General features: G+C 41.0%; 2 protein-coding genes across 3 annotated transcripts; both read left to right on the top strand.

Moving 5' to 3' along the window:
• Positions 1-1,057: 1,057 nt before the first annotated feature.
• LOC117450577 (rano class II histocompatibility antigen, A beta chain-like) lies at positions 1,058-12,340 on the top strand. The gene is made up of 3 exons (XM_034088410.1): positions 1,058-1,403; positions 1,498-1,614; positions 11,920-12,340. Exons 1-3 carry the CDS (start codon positions 1,178-1,180, stop codon positions 11,949-11,951), a joined length of 375 nt encoding a protein of 124 aa, XP_033944301.1. The 5' UTR covers positions 1,058-1,177; the 3' UTR covers positions 11,952-12,340.
• A 946-nt stretch (positions 12,341-13,286) lies between these two features.
• On the top strand, positions 13,287-16,391 carry LOC117451573 (SPRY domain-containing SOCS box protein 1). Of its 2 annotated transcripts, XM_034089952.1 has the most exons (4): positions 13,375-13,392; positions 13,492-13,741; positions 14,939-15,708; positions 16,157-16,391. In XM_034089952.1, exons 2-4 carry the CDS (start codon positions 13,686-13,688, stop codon positions 16,285-16,287), a joined length of 957 nt encoding a protein of 318 aa, XP_033945843.1. In that variant the 5' UTR covers positions 13,375-13,392; positions 13,492-13,685; the 3' UTR covers positions 16,288-16,391. The 2 variants fall into 2 exon arrangements, with proteins under 2 accessions (XP_033945842.1, XP_033945843.1); XM_034089951.1 differs by having other exon boundaries at positions 13,287-13,741.
• The last annotated feature ends 890 nt before the right edge of the window (positions 16,392-17,281 follow it).

Genomic DNA, 17,281 nt, shown 5'->3' with positions numbered 1-17,281 from the left:
AAAAACAATATGCAAGGTTTAACGGTAGTTTAAACTAAGATTAAAGCTCATTCTCCCCCAGATACATAATTTAAGATTAACATGAACCTCTATGGATCAGTCTATAGGGGGAAATTCAGATTTCTACTCTGTTTTACTATAATTTTGAATACACACACACAGTACAAATACACACATGCATTACAATACAGGTAAAGGTGCACACATGCACATGCATTATAGAGAGGTGCCAGAGTGAAGAGGCTACATTCAAGTTTGTTATTCTGAAACAGACTTGTGTGACATAAAAAGGCCAATTCTATGCGCCACACACCCGTTTAAAAAAAATGTGGTCGAGCAGTCTGCCTAACTTCCTCATGTTTTAGTTCTACATTGATACCCGTCGGCTCTTACATTTTCATTTCTCTCAACATGGGTATGAAGTTCTCGTTTTCACTGCTGTTTCTGATCCTTTTTTTTTCAAGAGCTGGTGAGTTACATTAAAATAGCTGACATTTACTTTTCTAGTTGCTATAACATACTGTACAGTACATTACATCTGTGGCATTTTATTGGAGTGTGCAATGCTTTATTCTACATTTTAGTAATACTTGTTGGCTTTGTGTTACAGATGCTCTTTTTGGTCATGCTTTGTTCCACTGCCAGTTTACTTCCCCTGATGACTTTGTTTATTTGGGACAACTTTTCTTCAATAAAGTGCTACAACTCCAATACAACAGCACTTTAGGGAAGTATACCGGCTACACAGAGAAAACGAAAGATATTGCAGAAGGCCTCAACAAAAATCCAAAATGTATAAAAGAAGAAAAAAAAAATGAACTAAAATGCAAGAACCACATCGCAATGTTTTTTGATGTCTTTTTAAAACCAGGTGATTGTGTGTATTGAAACTCTGTTAATAATTTAAATTAGATATTGCATAATTATTTCGTAATTATGGGGTTTAAGTAACAGACTTTTAATCATATTTCTGTGAAAAGTGTGCATAGAAAATACTAAATATACCCACTGTAATATTTTTGTTTTAACCTAAATATATCCAGAGAATTACTTGTGAAAACATTGAAGAGTTGTTGTTTCATGCCAATTTGTTTCGTCTATTGACCTCCATTTGGAGCCCTCTGTCAGGGTGAGGTCAGTCCAAGCAGCGAGCAGTCGACAGACTCGACACCCAGGCATGCTCGTCTGCAGTGTGCACTACTTCTTTCCCAAACCAATCCGAGTGACTTGGCTGAGGAACGGAAAGGAGGTGACATCTGATGTGACGTCCACTGAGAAACTGTCCAATGGGGATTGGCATTATCAGATCCACTCCTACCTGGAGTTCACACCTGTACCTGGAGAGAAAATCACCTGCATGGTGGAGCACGCCCACCTCATGAAGCCCAAGCTTTGCGAGTGGGGTAGGAAAAGTGATCGCTTGTTTTGAGTTAAATGTTATCCAGCCACATTTGTATTGATTAGAGTTATAGAAATGTGTGCTAAATGTGTTTTCAGATCCGAGAACTGATCGAGAGTCAGAGAACAACAAGATTGCTGTCGGGACAGCGGGGCTGCTGCTGGGTCTGGTGTTTTTTGTTGCTGGGCTGATTTACTTCAAGAAGAAAACTTATGGTGAGAGACACATACACTTTACCAAATTCTACCATCTTATCTCAAGACTATCAAGACACAAACATACAGTCCGTCACAAACTGTCTGTTTTTTTTTGGTCACCCCCTGTGTTAGGCTACGTTTGTTTTTACTGCTTGTCCCTGTGTTTTCCCTCCTGTTTGATTACCTTTCTGTTTTGCCTTCCCTCTTGTGTCCTGTCCTTGGGATTAGTCTTGCATGTTATTGCGGCAGTAATCTTAAACCAAGTGCCGCGAGGGACTAAACAAGAGAAAAAACACTGTGGACGCGCAAAAACTCAGTCTTTCCAACACAGTATGCGTTTGACCTTTTATTTGCTTTCCAAAAATGCAATATTCCATATGAATGTACGTATCTCCTTGTATGTGCCTGCGTGAGTGCGTGCGGTCAACAAAAATTGTCCTTCTCTAGCTCACTCCCCCATCTATTGCCACCTGCACAGGTAAAAGCAACCGGATATAAACACAAACGTCACCACCCCAATGCAATGACACGCCCACCACCTATAGTGACTCAAAAAACATGTATCTTAACAAACACAGAAATGGCTTCATATGTGGCTCCTACATTCCGGCCCCTAATTATATCAACATAATAATTACACAACTGGAAAATTATGTAGGAGACAATCAAGAAAAAACTTTTAAGGATAAAACGTCCTTTTGTCAAAGTGTCCTTTTCTTCTTTAGGCAAAAAATAGAAAATAAAATAAAAAAGATATAGTTTGTTAGCCTATGAAGGAGTGATCTTTACTATCACTTAAAAATCGGAAAAAACGTCAATGTCAAGGTCTATCAAGTTCACTAATTTCCTCACGGCTCTTCTGCTTCCTGTAGAAGGCAGATCTTTGTGATAGGCCTGTCCAGATAGCTTGTTTTTGTCTTCACTCGCACCTGACGTACAAGTCCTCTTCTGTCTGGAATGGTTTGTACAATCCTTCCTGTAAGCCATGAATTGCGAGGTGCTGAGTCGTCGACTATGAGCACAATATCTCCTGGTATGAAGTTGCGCTTGACATTTGACCACTTCTGTCGTTCCTGGAGTAGAGGCAAGTACTCCTTAATCCATCGTTTCCAAAACAAGTCTGAGATGTACTGAACTTGTTTCCATCTTCGACGAGCATATATGTCCTCTTTATGAAACAGTCCAGGTGGAAAAGATGGCTTGGTTTTTAGCAGCAAAAGATGGTTAGGGGTTAGTGCTTCCAAGTCATTGGGATCTGTGGATGCTCTCGTTATGGGACGGCTGTTGATGATGGATTCGGCTTCACAAAGAACAGTGTGAAGACACTCTTCATCAAGGTTCTGTGCCTTCAGGCTGGAATTCAGAACCTTCCTCACAGATCTGATCAACCTTTCCCATACTCCTCCATGATGGGATCCAGTAGGGGGATTGAAAGTCCACTTTATTCCTTTCTGAAGGAGGGTGTTGTTGATTTTAGCAATATTCAACCTTTCTATTGCCTCTCTCAATTCACGCTCAGCTCCAACGAAGTTGGTTCCATTATCTGAGCGTAATTCCAGTACTTGTCCACGTCTTGCGATGAAGCGCCGAAGAGCATTAACAAAGGAATCTGTATCCAAGGATGAAGCTACTTCAATGTGGATGGCTCTTACTGTTAAGCATGTGAAGAGAACACCGTACTTTTTAACTGTACTCCTTCCTCGCTTAACCTCAAAAGGTCCAAAATAGTCAACTCCAACACGAGTGAATGGAGGTTCATCTGGAGAAACTCTGTCTCGAGGTAAATCTGCCATCTGCTGCATTCCTGGAGCTCCATTTAGTCGCCGACAAACAACACATTTTGACAGGGTTTTCCTTATAGCCACACTAGCACCAGGAATCCAGTATCTTTGTCGCAGGCTAGATAGCATGTGGTTACGACCACCGTGTCCCACATCTTGGTGTACTTGCCGTAGAATGATGTCAGAAATGTGAAGATCTTTTGCCAATATAGCAGGATGTTTAGATTCTTCAGGCATTGCTGCTCTACTGAGACGTCCTCCCACTCTCAGAACACCATCTTCAAGTACTGGGTTGAGCTTGTAGATGTGACTAGTCCTTTTCACACCTTCTCCCTTTTGCAAGCCTTTAATTTCATCAGGAAACCTTTTTCTTTGGCAAAAGCAGATAATTTCTTTCTCAGCTTTCCGGAGGTCCTCAATAGAAAGAAAACCGGAGACCACCTGAGCCTTGATAGTCTGCATTTCCTTTTTCATCTCTCGGTCTTGTTGTTCCTTATTCAAGCCAGACTGAGCAAGAGTCAGACTCAATTGCTTCCTCTTCCGACTAAGGCACAGCAGCAGGTTTTTCAACCTAAGGATCCAACCAACTGTCTTCTTCAGGTGGATCCAAGAAGAGAAGTGATTGATCAATCGGGTTACAGCATCCATCTCTTCTTCAACCTGCACAGCGTTCACATTCAGACTTATCTTGACCTCAGGGTCTTCTGGTGCCATTTCAGAGCCATCAGGGTTCCCAGGCCACTGTTCTTCAGGTCCAGTGAGAAACTGAGGTCCAGACACCCATGTGTCATCTTTCAGGAGCGTTTCCACTTTGACTCCCCTGGAAGCCCAGTCGGCAGGATTGCTTGCGGTGGGAACATATCTCCACTGAGATGGATTTGATACGCTGCGTATTTTTGAAACCCTGTTTGCGACGAAGGTTCGAAACCTTAATGTCTCATTACTGATGTACTTCAGTACGGAAGTACTATCAGTCCAAAAGATGGAGTCTTTAAGTTGCATTTGCAGCTCCTTCCTACACATCTTGTCCATACGACTTGCAACCACGGCAGCCGTCAATTCCATTCGAGGGATGGTTATTGGTTTCAATGGGGCCACTCTAGCTTTTCCCATAATGAAAACACAGTGCACTTGTGCTTTGATGTTATGTAATAACAGATAAGTCACTGTTCCATAGCCGTCTTCGCTTGCATCTGCGAAGTGGTGTAGCTGAGCAGAGGTCACTTCCCCAAAATCCACCGGTTTTAGGCATCTGTCAACTTTAAACTCTTCGAGATTGCAGAGCTCCTTCAGCCAATTGTTCCACTCTTGTGCAGCTGAGGCTGGTATAATATCATCCCAACCAAGTTCTCTTCTGCACAAGTCTTGAAGAATCATCTTGGCTGATAGGACCACAGGTGCCAATATTCCTAATGGGTCAAATATTGAGCTGACCATGGAAAGGATCCCTCTTCTGGTTATGGGTTTGTCCTTGATCATGATCTTGAACTTAAAGACATCTGACTCAACACACCACTGTACGCCCAATGCTCTTTCCACAGGGAGTGTGTCATTATCCAAGTCCAGATCCTTAACTTCTTTCGCTCTCTCCATTGAAGGTATAGCAGCAAGCACGGTACGTCTGTTGCTAATCCACTTTGTGAGATGAAAGCCCCCTTGAGCACAAAGTGCACAAAGGTCATGATAGAGTGCCACTGCCTCCTCCTCTGAAACCACTGATGTTAGACAATCATCAACATAGAAATTGTGCAGGACAGTGTTGATTACTTTGGGACTGAACTGCTCCCGATGGTCCTCTGCACACTTTCTAAGGGCAAAACTAGCACAACTTGGCGACGATGTAGCTCCAAACAGATGTGCAACCATTCTGTGCTCTTCTAAGTTCTGATGATGATCTCCATTTGGCCACCAGAGAAACCTCAACAGATCCGAATCCTCAGCTGGTACTTGAACCTGATGGAACATGGCTTCAATGTCTGCCATGAGTACAACAGGTTCCTTTCTGAATCTTGTCATGACTCCAACCAGTGTGCTGGTAAGATCTGGTCCCTGTAGGAGCTGCGCATTCAGCGATGTTCCCTGGAATGTAGCTGCACAGTCAAATACGACCCTGATCTTTTTCTTCTTTGGGTGGTATACACCGTGGTGTGGTATATACCATACCCTGCCGTCACTGCGTTCCAGATCCACAACTGGCACTTTCTCTGCATAGCCCTTTGAAAGGATGTCATTCATGAAAGCGGTGTAATCAGCATGAAATGAAACATCTTTATCAAACCTTCTCTTGAGGCTCAGTGTACGTTGTTCTGCTACTCTCCTGTTGTTTGGCATACTAACATCCCTTTTCCTTAAAGGTAAGCCAATACAGTAATGGCCATCCATCAACTTAGCAGACTTTGTGACGTACTCCATAAAGTGACAGTCCTCTCTTGACGGTCCCATTTGCTCATCCTGACTGCATTCAGGGAAATCTGCCTTTAGCTGCTGCTTCCACAGATCTTCAAGGTTTGCAACAGATATCCTATTGACAGTGACATCTGGCTGTCCACAAGTCATTTCACTACTCCTGTCTCCTCTGAGAGGTCCATTGACAGTCCAACCCAGCATAGTTTTGACTGCGTATGGGCCTCCGTCTACACTCCGAATAACTTCCCATGGCTCCAGTGCCTGAGGAACATTAGTTCCAATCAACAGGTCCACATCTGAATCAATCTCAGTAATCATTACATGTTTCAGGTGTGGCCATCTCTGAAGGTCTTTCTGACGAGGAATGTTGCCTCGATGAACTGGCATAGTTTTCTGGGTGTAGGTGTCAGGCAGCTCACAATAATGACTGCTGTCTAATCCAGCCACATGCAGGTCAGAAACAATGTGACTTCCAACTATTTTCTCCTGACCCATTGTCCGAAGGAGAATGTCTGTTCTTCTTCCCCTGAGATTCAGTTTGTTCATCAGCCGCTCCGTGCAGAATGATGCTGAGCTCCCAGGATCCAGGAAGGCATATGTTATGATTGTTTCATGTCCCTTCTTAGACTTTACTTGAATGGGCACTATGGAGAGAGTACAATCTGGCTCACCGGCCCCTGTAAGACCACTGGACTGAACGGAGATCAGAGCACTGCTTACAGCTTTTCCTTTAGCTTGCATTGTGTCATTTTCTTTCTCTTTCTGGTAGATATGAAGTATGCTTGGGTGCTTCAGACTGCATACTTTGCACGAGAGGCGTTTCCTGCAGTCTTTACTCATGTGCCCAATACACAAGCATCCAAAACACACACCATGTTCCCTCAAGAAAGCGATTTTCTCACTATGAGCCTTTCTTTCCAGTTGAAAACACAGATCCAGTGTATGTCCACCTCCACAAAACAGGCAAACACTTGTATCTAGTGAGCCTCTCTCCTTCATTCTTATTCCAGGTTCCACTTTATTGGCTGTCGTAATAGTAGTAGCAAAGCTGCTTCCCCTCATCCTTGAACGAGGTTCAAATGTAGCTTTCCTCACATCTTTGTTGGCTGCTGGTGGAGTATCCTGTATATCTCCAAACAGTGGATCACTCACAATATCCACCTGTCTTTCAATGAAGTTAACAATATCAGTGAATGTAGCTCTCCGGCCCTGCCTTTTCTGTAAGTCATAGGCCAGGGTTCTCCATTTGTCCCTATATTTGTAGGGCAACTTTTTTATGATGGCTAGCATATTGCTAGGCATGTTCAACTCACACATGAATTCCAACTCTTCCATGACATTGCAGCATCCTCTCAGAAAGAGACCGTAAGCTTGCAGAGCTCGCACATCTTCTACTCTTATTGGCTGCCATGAAAGAGCCTTTTCCATGTAAGCTGAAACTATTTTCTGTGCATTACCAAAATGCTCCTGTAGCAAAGCCTTTGCTTTGGCATATCCTCTGTCATGGGCCATATGCTGACAGCTTCTGACAAGCTCCAAAGGCTGCCCCCTGGTGTACTGTTCGAGAAAATACAGGCGGTCTTTAGGATTGTGAGTCTTCTCCTCAATGCTGTGCTCAAAAGCTCTTATGAATGCTTGGTATTGAAATGGAGAGCCATCAAAAATCTGAATTTCTCTTTTAGGCAGAAAAGAAAGAGACTGTTGCTGAACCAACATGGATGTTATTTCATTTTGTCTTTCTAAGACATTAAGTAATGGGTTCTGAGCACGCTGCTTGGTGCCAGTGCTGCTGGGTGATTGCTTTGGTGCTGTAACTGTGGATGTGATTGTGTTGAACTTTGATGTATATTGGCCTCTGAGATTCTTGTGGCTTGATGTTGCAGATGTCCATTGGCTACTTCATGTTCTCTGTGCGAAAACTGTGCGTCAGACTGGCCACCTGTAGGCCTGTTTGTGTCAGGCACAAATGTTTTTGCTCCAGCACTGAGTGTGGCTTCCTTTCGTCCCCTTTCCAAATAAGAATTCATGCCATTGGGACTCACAGATGCGTTACTTGCAGCACGAGACCTTCCAGAGCGTCTTAGCACATTCATTTTAGCCCTTGATGCGGCTATTTCCACTTCCATTTCCAGTTCCTCCCTCTGTTTCCTGAGCTCTTCCTCTTGTGCATCCAATGCATGCTTGTCTTTTAGTAACATTTGTCGTGCCATGAGAGCGGCCATGTCAGCCTCAGCTTTGATGCATGAGGATGTAGCTGAAACACTGGACCTGGTTCCAGCAGAGCTCTGCTTGCAAGACACAATGCTTCCTATGTTTGAAACACTGTCGCTTGGTTTTATTTCATCTTGTGCTTCGGAAGTTTCAACATTTTTCCCAGAGTGTTTTGAAACATGAGACATACTTTGCTGGTGTTCATCAGATATCTCATTTGAGGGCACATGTGCAATGGTGCTGCTCGGTTGTCTCCCAGTTTCAGAAAGCCATTGCTTGACATCGTCGATAAATCCATTATTGCATTTCAGTGTCTTGGCAAACCATACATTTTGTTTTTCCTGTTCGTCTGCAGGAAGAAGAGGAATTACAGATTTGTGTAACAGGGTGGTTTCATTAACCAGTTGAATTAAATGCTCAAGTTGAGTTTGTATTTGTGAAGTGTTGTCATCCCTTTGCATGAGATCCTTCATTGTTTTAATCACACTTTTCATTTTGTGAACCTTTGATTGACGTTCCTTTTGAAGCTTTTCCATTTTATTTGCCAAAGCCTTGGCTGTGAGTATCGACTCTCTTTTGTTCATCCATTTTTGCCACATTGACATCTGAATTTGCTCCACTTATTGACATATTCTTTTAATGTTTTAATGAATGCACCAACACAAGCTCCAATCCACTCAGCCGAACGCTCAATATATCACAGCTGCCGATAATAAGCAACCTCTAGCGGCACAAACCAACACACGCAAGCAACAAGTCAGTCCCCAATGGACACGCAGCAGTAACTTATTCACACTGTGTTCTAACAAACATTTACACAGCATGAATGAAGAAGTTACATACCGCTCGCTCTTGATGCTGTGTGGATTGTCCGTCAGTCCTTCTTTATCCTCCCGGCAGTACGCTGAAGTTTCCTTAATCCGCTCTCCAATACAGCGGCGAACACAGCACACAATGTTTCCTTTTAATTCCACAGCGTCCAGATCGATCCTAGGAATCTCCGTATATATCTTCGTTTTCCGTAGATCCACGCTGTGGTACAAACTTTTTTGTTGACTTAATATTGCGGCAGTAATCTTAAACCAAGTGCCGCGAGGGACTAAACAAGAGAAAAAACACTGTGGACGCGCAAAAACTCAGTCTTTCCAACACAGTATGCGTTTGACCTTTTATTTGCTTTCCAAAAATGCAATATTCCATATGAATGTACGTATCTCCTTGTATGTGCCTGCGTGAGTGCGTGCGGTCAACAAAAATTGTCCTTCTCTAGCTCACTCCCCCATCTATTGCCACCTGCACAGGTAAAAGCAACCGGATATAAACACAAACGTCACCACCCCAATGCAATGACACGCCCACCACCTATAGTGACTCAAAAAACATGTATCTTAACAAACACAGAAATGGCTTCATATGTGGCTCCTACACATGTATTTAAGGTCTGGTTTTTTGTCAATTGTTGTCAGATCCTGTTCATTGTTCAATGGTGAGGTTTGTTCTGTTTTTGTATTTAGAGATTTTCAACTTATTTTTTTGTGTCTTACCCTGCTCAGCCTGATTACCTGAAATTAAAGTTTTTTTTCTGTTCAAACCTTGTGCGTCCTGCTTTTGGGTTCACCTTGCTCTGCTTTCAATCGTGAGAGTCTGCTTTTGATGAAACTGTTTAAAGATTGTATCACTGTTGTCTGAAGTCATAAACTCTCTGTTAATAATTTTGTCAAAATATTCTTTAGATAACAAAAAGCAACACGACCAGTGATTTCTTTCTTAAAGATCAGTTAAAGTAGCATTTTAAGTTTTGACATGAGCCTCTAAGGCAGGGGTCGGCAACAGGCGGACCGCGGTCCGGATCCGGACCCAGACGCCGACCTATACGGACCCGGAGCTATAATCAATACATTAATAAGGGATTATTCGGCTCCTCCCGCTTTTTTAATGCTGATTTGGGTGATTTGTGTAATTCGTGGAGAACTGAAGAGTTTTCGTTTTGGGGGTGGGGCGGGGAGTCCGTCCGTCCGTCAGTCTGACTGACGGACAACTTCTCACTTCAAAAAAGAAGAAGAAATATAGACCACAAAACAAATTAAACAAGCGAGTAGGCCTACCTGTTTTTCCTGGCTAAGGACAGGTTCCTTGAACACAACACGAGCGTAACGTGTCTTCACGTGGTATATGTCTCGTCTGAAAGGAGTGCTGACAGAGAGCACCGGAACGCCGCTCCAGCCCTTAAAATATTGCAATACCCATAAGGAGCCGTACACATGCATGCCGCAGTGTTTGCGTGGCTGTGTCTTTAGTTGTAAGCACAGTGGCGATCTGTTGTTATTAGCATCTGGTTAGCTAGCTATGCTAACGAATTTAAAGCGCTTTTCTACAACCAGGTGGAAGAGAGCTCTCTCCTGAGAGGCTCAAATAACCTCAGCTCAGTGAGGTTAAGGCACACCTTGATATGATCAATATAGTTATTAATGAGACTAAATGAAAAACAGGTATAAAATACTATATGACAGTAACAAAAAAGTTGTTAAAAATAACAAGAATAGAGTTTAAAATGGGAGATTTGTAAAATATCCAAAAAGAAAAATATGCTTACAGTTCTGTTTCATATGGGTGTTGAGAGATGTATCCATAGATCTCTTAATGTTGCTCTCAAAGTGTACCAGATTGATGCTTTTAACTTCAATATTTAAAAAAAAAATCTTCCCAGAGGAGGTTAGGGCCCCCCCCACTTAAATCATGTTCACATGGATAGGATACTAAATACATTTGCACACATCTTGTGTCCATATCCTCTGTTTTGGTGGTCATGCCACACCGTGCACATGCATGCATATGTGAGTCATGGTGAGATATCTGGATTAAGAGGTTGCTTTTTCTTTGCACAGCATGAAAGAAAGGCCAAATGAATGGGCTGTGATTTTAGTTTGTTTAAGCAGAGGTTGAGTTCAATAATTTGTACGACCCTCGGAGGATGTTGTAAAAATTGAAAGCAAAAAGGTTCCCCACCCCTGCTGTAAATAATAATAAAAACCCTTGATTTTTAACTTAAAATCTCTGTCTCCTATTGATCTGAGTATATTATAAAGAATAGCCAGTTAATTGAAGCATTATAGCACAGGCCTTTGTCAGATGGTATATTACGCTGTTTTTTTTCTGCTTCGAATAGTTATCTCTTTTTCCACCATACCTGTGTTTGCATCACTGTAACCAATGAGCAGCTGCATGTATGAGAATAGCCCTGACTCCATGTCGGCCCAGATTTACAAATTCCTGGCAGGACAAGCTCGAGCTAAATTCTTACACTGAATTTAAAAAAAGTGAGTGAGGGACTGCAATATAAGAGGGAAAGAAAGAGAAACTTTAAAACTGTTCAATTGTTATGATGTGTAAAGACTGATGTTGTTCTATAATCGTCTGAAACTGTTAAATCATGATGTGAAATGGTTAACAAAGAAAAAGGGACTCTCAAGCTGCTGCTACACTTTATTTTATTTATCTAAAATTAAGCACTTTTAAGATGCACATATTTTCAAAAGCTATTTTATTTATTTTCTCTATTTTATTTGTAAATGCAGCCCGAGAGGAACATTACACATATCCACAGTTTACTGTATAGTTCAATGTTAATTGACAATAAATATTGTTGTTTTTGTACTTTCTTTATTTGATTGGCAGTCAGTTGTTGATTACATGCAGACGTTGATAAAGCTACAGGTCACTTCAATATATATCACACTAATTCATGAAGCAACTTAGACATTTTGATGTTCTGGACCTTTGCATGGGGAGATTTTCTCTAACTGGACCTCGTTGAATTTTAGTTGAAGACCCCTGCTCTAAGGCTTTGCTTAAAACAACATTAGTGGGACTGAAACTCAACTACAAGTATGTGTGACTTTGTTTTTCTTTTTGTTTCTTATTCTAGGACGAGAGTTGGTGCCAACTAATTCTATTTAAAGCAACCTTGTATTGAACTTGGAGGAAATGTTTTAAAATCTATACTTTTACAGTTCACATTTATGTGGGCTCCTTTTAGAATTAAAAGGTTTGAATAAACCCTGAAATAAGGAGTTCAGGTGATGAGCAAAAAGAATGTGAAAAGACAGTGCATTTTTTATTTTTTATGAATTAAATTAAATGACATTTTCTTTTATACATAATCTATACACAAAACTGTAGTTCTGGCTTTTACAAATGTTGTGTTGTAAGCCAAGGCATGTTAATGAGCCAGGCCACAATCTGATCTGATAACCTTTTTGTACTGGATGATATACAATCAGTCGTATATTGTGTCTGTATGCTCTATAAATCATTTTCCCTGTGTTTTGCTTTAAAAACTAAATAAATCTTTAACCAAAAGAGAACATGTGTACTTTATTAATTCTTGAAGACAAACTTTTCCAGACATGCCTCCACGGTGGACAAAATACCAACATCTGATATTGAGTATTAAGTTGGCCCTGAAGCTCAAAATACAACATTTTGCAGAATAAACTGGCATTAAAGCCATAGATGTAAACACAAAAACATGTGAAAAATATCAAGCTCTGTTTCTATCTATGATCTCCAGCAGTGCAAAGTAATTAGTAAGTGGATTTACTCACTGTACTTAAGTACAATTCTGAAAGACTTGTATATTACTTGAGTTCAAATTGATGCTGTATTTCTACCCAACTACAATTCAGAGTTAAATCATATACTTTTACTCCACTACATTTATTAAATATATTTGGTTATTTTGCAGAATTGTGAACATCACTTAAATAATAGGCTACTTTAGTGACACCTGCAGTATACAAAGTAATTAAAGTTAGCTGCACCTTTACCAGCTTTGATAACACATTCATGCATCAATAACTAAAATCAAAATGTGTAATATATTATTCTGAAATGGGCCAATTTGCATAATGAGTACTTTTACTTGTAGTACTTTAAGTGTAAGTGTATACGCGTCTGTGAGCATTAGGAAAAGCGTTATACAAATCCCATGTATTATTATTATTATTATTAATATTATTATAATAATATTTGAATGCTAATACTTTTGTACTGTTACTTGAATTACATTTCGAATGCAGGACTTTTATTTCTAACAGAGTATTCCTACACTCTGGTATTTCTACTTTTACTTAAGTACACGATCTGAATACTTATCCTGCATATTTTGTACGACTAACAAGCCTGTTGTCTGTAAAACAACATTCTGGGTTTAAAATCTCCACATCCCAATTCACTCTTTATGCGCATGCGCTCAGAGGAATAATGAGTCGATTTGGGATCTATTTTATTTTCATTTTCTTATTATTTAAAAGCCCGAGTTTAATCCTATTCTTGTGTTTCGCCGTTTATGTTTACATTCATTACAGAACGCGATAAAAGAAAAATATGGAAAAAGAGGGTACCATTTGACATAAAATGATGATAGCTCGTGATCTACATTGTTACATAAACTGTAGCCTACGTAGGCTATCATGCTATATCTCCGGTTTCCTTTCAGTTCACACCACGTCATGGGATGTCTTGTCCCTGAGGATGCAGTGGCGTCAGTCTGCAGTGATGGACTGTGCTGTTCCCTGCTCGGAGGTCGTCCCAGAAAACATCACCAAAAAACTGGAGCGGTTACGTTACCGAGCCGCGATAAGACGCATACATGCTTGATAAGAGACTGGTATAAACACACACAGACAGAGGATGTCTGCACACAGCCTGCGCTACCTACCAGAGGGAAGCACTCAGAAACACAACTGGTAAGATTTTAAGACTTATAGGTCACTGTCTGTTTTTGCTGACTTGCAGACGTGGGAAAAGTACTTGCAAGTAAATCCTGCATTCAAAATGTTACTCAGGTAAAATAACAAAAATATTAGGATCAAAATATACTTAAAGTACCAAAAGTATAGGCTACTTTTTATGCAAATCATACATTTCAAAATAATATATATTATATGTTTTGATTATAATTATTTATGTATTCATGTGTTACAAAGCTGGTAAAGGTGGATCTTATTTAAATGACTTTATTTACTGCAGGGTAACTTGTGAGTTTACTCCAGGTGTAACTAATGTCTTATTTAAGTGTTGATTATATATTACATCATTAATCCAAATCAGTAACTAAAGGTACACATAAATGTATTGGAGTAAAAGTACACAATTTACCTCTGAATTGTAGTGGAATACAAAGTAGCATACAATGGAAAATACTCAAGTACAAGTATCTCAAAATTGTACTTAAGCATAGTACTTGTAAAATGTACTCCCCACCTTTGCTGACATGCTTTAACAGGTGAAATAATCAGATTATTCTTTAACTGTGTGCAGATTTAGCATATTAAATTGATAATCTACAAACTTTGCTTCCTTTACCTTTTTTCTTTCTTATTCATTCTTGCCTTCCTCACAGTGTTTGAACGTTGGCTACATTTGCCTTCTTCAGGACAACATTCAGGTTATTTATATAAAGGAGTATTTTATTTCAACGGCCAATTTATGCTCTACCTGTTATGGAAATGCTACATTTCATACACGTTTAATGCAAAAGAAGTCAATTACAGCACCAACATACAATATCTAGAATTAGTTTAGCCTGGGCCAACAGCAATGCTAAGGTGATAAATGACAATGCATCAGTTATAATTAAACAATAGTATAACATCTGTATAACTCTGACAGAGTATCTATTGAACAAACTTTTCATGAGCTCAGCACAAGGGCCTAGGATGTGTGCTAAAGTACTTAATTTACTCATTTACATTTTCTCAGCTAATGTATACTATTTATAATCCACCACTATACGGCTACAAGGTGAATAACATTTATCATTTAGGAACATGGAGCTTTAATTTTTCTAGGCACTTACCCAAAAACAAACTGTTAACTGAACAAAGTAAATAATTGTTTCCAGTGTTTAAACTACATTTTGTTTCTGTCTGTCTCCTCCACAGCTCTTCTCTGAGGCTGTTTGTACCGATGGGTGTCTCACTGTCAGTGTGGCTGTACAGCAGGGCAGACGACAGCCCTCCCTCCTCTTCATCAGCTTTCCCTCTGCTAGCTGTCTCCATATCCTCTCGCCTCGCCGTCACTCTGAACTCCTCTCCAATTGCTCCAGGAGACAGCCGCTCACGCTGGAGCTCAACCCACTGCTCTCCTTCCTTCCTGCTGTCTGGCTGCAAACAGGAAGTGACACGTTCACCTGTTGAGCTGAGTACTGACGGGGTGAGGGCGGAGATGGGGGTGAAGAGTGGGCTTCATGTCTGGGAAGTGCTGTGGAGTCCCAACCAGAGAGGGAGTCATGCTGTCATCGGCATCTCCAGGCAGAGCTGTCCTCTGAGGGCCCCGGGGTACGACGTGCTGATTGGCCGGGATCCACAGTCCTGGGGCTGGGAACTCAAAACCAATCAGCTCTGGCATGCTGGACAGAGTCTGGACCTCTACCCAGGGAAGAGGAGGCGGTTCCACCCTGAGGCCGTGGAGGATCTTAGGACAATGTCTTCCACTTCGTCACACAAAAAGATGGCACAGACTCTTCTACCCATCCCTGAGCGTGTCCTGCTGGTGCTTGACGCCGATGCAGGGACTCTGGGATTTGTTGTTGATGGCAGCTTTCTCGGCGAAGCTTTCAAAGACCTTCCTCGTGGAGTGGAGCTGTTTCCAGCCGTGAGCAGCGTGAGAGGTGGAGCCAGCATACGACTACGATACCTGAACGGTGCCACACGTGAGTAGCGCAGCTTTCAGCTTAACTCTATTAGCCACTAGTCAGAACATTTTTTATGACAATAAGATGTAGGATCAAATGGGATGACACAACATACATGAAAAAGGGGAATGTGTGTAAAAGTAGGATAAGTGACAACATCTATCCAACATTGTAGCATAAAAATAAGGAAAAGGAAGTGTGTGTGTGTGTGTGTGTGTGTGTGTGTGTGTGTGTGTGTGTGTGTGTGTGTGTGTGTGTGTGTGTGTGTGTGTGTGTGTGTGTGTGTGTGTGTGTGTGTGTTTGAGTGAAGATTATGGAATACAACAGTATTGCACATAGGATAAGTAGCAGAAGTTATGTTGATGCATTCTTACAGTGCAGACAAGTTTCAATTTACAAAGATCTGCTTTAGTTAGAACTTTAAACAAAACACCTAAACTACTTTTCTTTGCTCTCTCTTTCCCAGGTGATCCCCCTGCTCTGATGGCTTTATGTGGACTGTCAATTCGTCAGTATTTAGGGCAAAAGAGGCAGAATGAAATGGACAAACTTCCTCTACCGCCTCGTCTCCAGCACTACCTGCTTTCTAATCAATAATGTATACTTGTACATGAACAAACACAAACAACATGAAACATTTAGTCAGTCACTTTAATGTTCCAAATATGTATTGTATTGTAAAGTGCACACTCGTATTACAGCCAGACAAACGTATTTATTATTTATTTTATTTATTACAATTGAATATATTGTGAGGATTTTCTTACAGATATTACTTTTTCATATACAAATAAATTTGACATTGTCATTGTCATAATTGCTTTTTTTACAGTTTCAATCCTTTTCCATTTTGTGTTGTTTTGTGGTACGGAATTTTCCCTCTTTTAGAAAAAATCAATCACATTCAGTAATAAGAAGAAATCTTCATTGTTATTATGAAGAAACTGCAGTAATGAGGGCCCAACAAAACGACCGAAAACCTTCCCCTGCATTTATCATGAATATAATTCTGCTTTCACTGACTGAAAACCTGCCTGGTGGATCATACAGGTGGAAGAGATGATAGAAAATGGTACTGATAATACAATTGTATCGACACCAGTACATTTGAGATACATCAAACACACTAATGATGCTAGATGATAGTTGATTATTTTATTGACTGTTAAATTCACATGCTTTTCCGGTTATTACCTGTCCCCTTGTGTTTTATGTAGCTTTTTCTGCATGTAAACGGTCTGCAAAGTCACAAACCCTCAAAGTACACCCTGTAGCGAGTACAACTCTAACACAGAAAATATGTGTCTATGCTGCCCCAGAACGCCTCGTTGGAGATTTCTCTTTTTCCGTTGTTTTCTTCCTGGGTACAGTGACGTAACGGTCATAGTGACGTCACACATGCACTCACTCAGCCTTATCTTTTCTCAGCTGCGGCTCCCCGCAGGCTGTGAGTGTGTGTGCTCAGGCTGAGTTCCGCGGTACCTCGCTGTCTCGCAGACCTCACGCAGCAACCAGGAAACGCCACAAGTAATCCAGCTCACACTGTCCGCTTCTCGAGCCTCAAAGGGCGGAGCAGCGAGCCCGGCAACAT

The sequence above is a fragment of the Pseudochaenichthys georgianus genome, chromosome 8 (genome assembly GCF_902827115.2).
Source record: "Pseudochaenichthys georgianus chromosome 8, fPseGeo1.2, whole genome shotgun sequence".
In the NCBI taxonomy this organism is placed as follows: Eukaryota; Metazoa; Chordata; class Actinopteri; order Perciformes; family Channichthyidae; genus Pseudochaenichthys; species Pseudochaenichthys georgianus.
The sequence above is the reverse complement of the archived record's forward strand: the minus strand, read 5'-3'. Positions and strand labels throughout refer to the sequence as shown.

Bases quoted from the DNA above. Each gene is read 5' to 3' on its own strand.
- LOC117451573 (XM_034089951.1), top strand. From the start codon at position 13,686: ATGTCTGCACACAGCCTGCGCTACCTACCAGAGGGAAGCACTCAGAAA. The intron at 13,742-14,938 runs GTAAGATTTTAA...TCTCCTCCACAG, and splicing joins AGCACTCAGAAACACAACTG to CTCTTCTCTGAGGCTGTTTG. The intron at 15,709-16,156 runs GTGAGTAGCGCA...TCTCTTTCCCAG, and splicing joins ATACCTGAACGGTGCCACAC to GTGATCCCCCTGCTCTGATG.
- LOC117450577 (XM_034088410.1), top strand. From the start codon at position 1,178: ATGCTCGTCTGCAGTGTGCACTACTTCTTTCCCAAACCAATCCGAGTG. The intron at 1,404-1,497 runs GTAGGAAAAGTG...ATGTGTTTTCAG, and splicing joins GCCCAAGCTTTGCGAGTGGG to ATCCGAGAACTGATCGAGAG. The intron at 1,615-11,919 runs GTGAGAGACACA...TTCTTATTCTAG, and splicing joins CTTCAAGAAGAAAACTTATG to GACGAGAGTTGGTGCCAACT.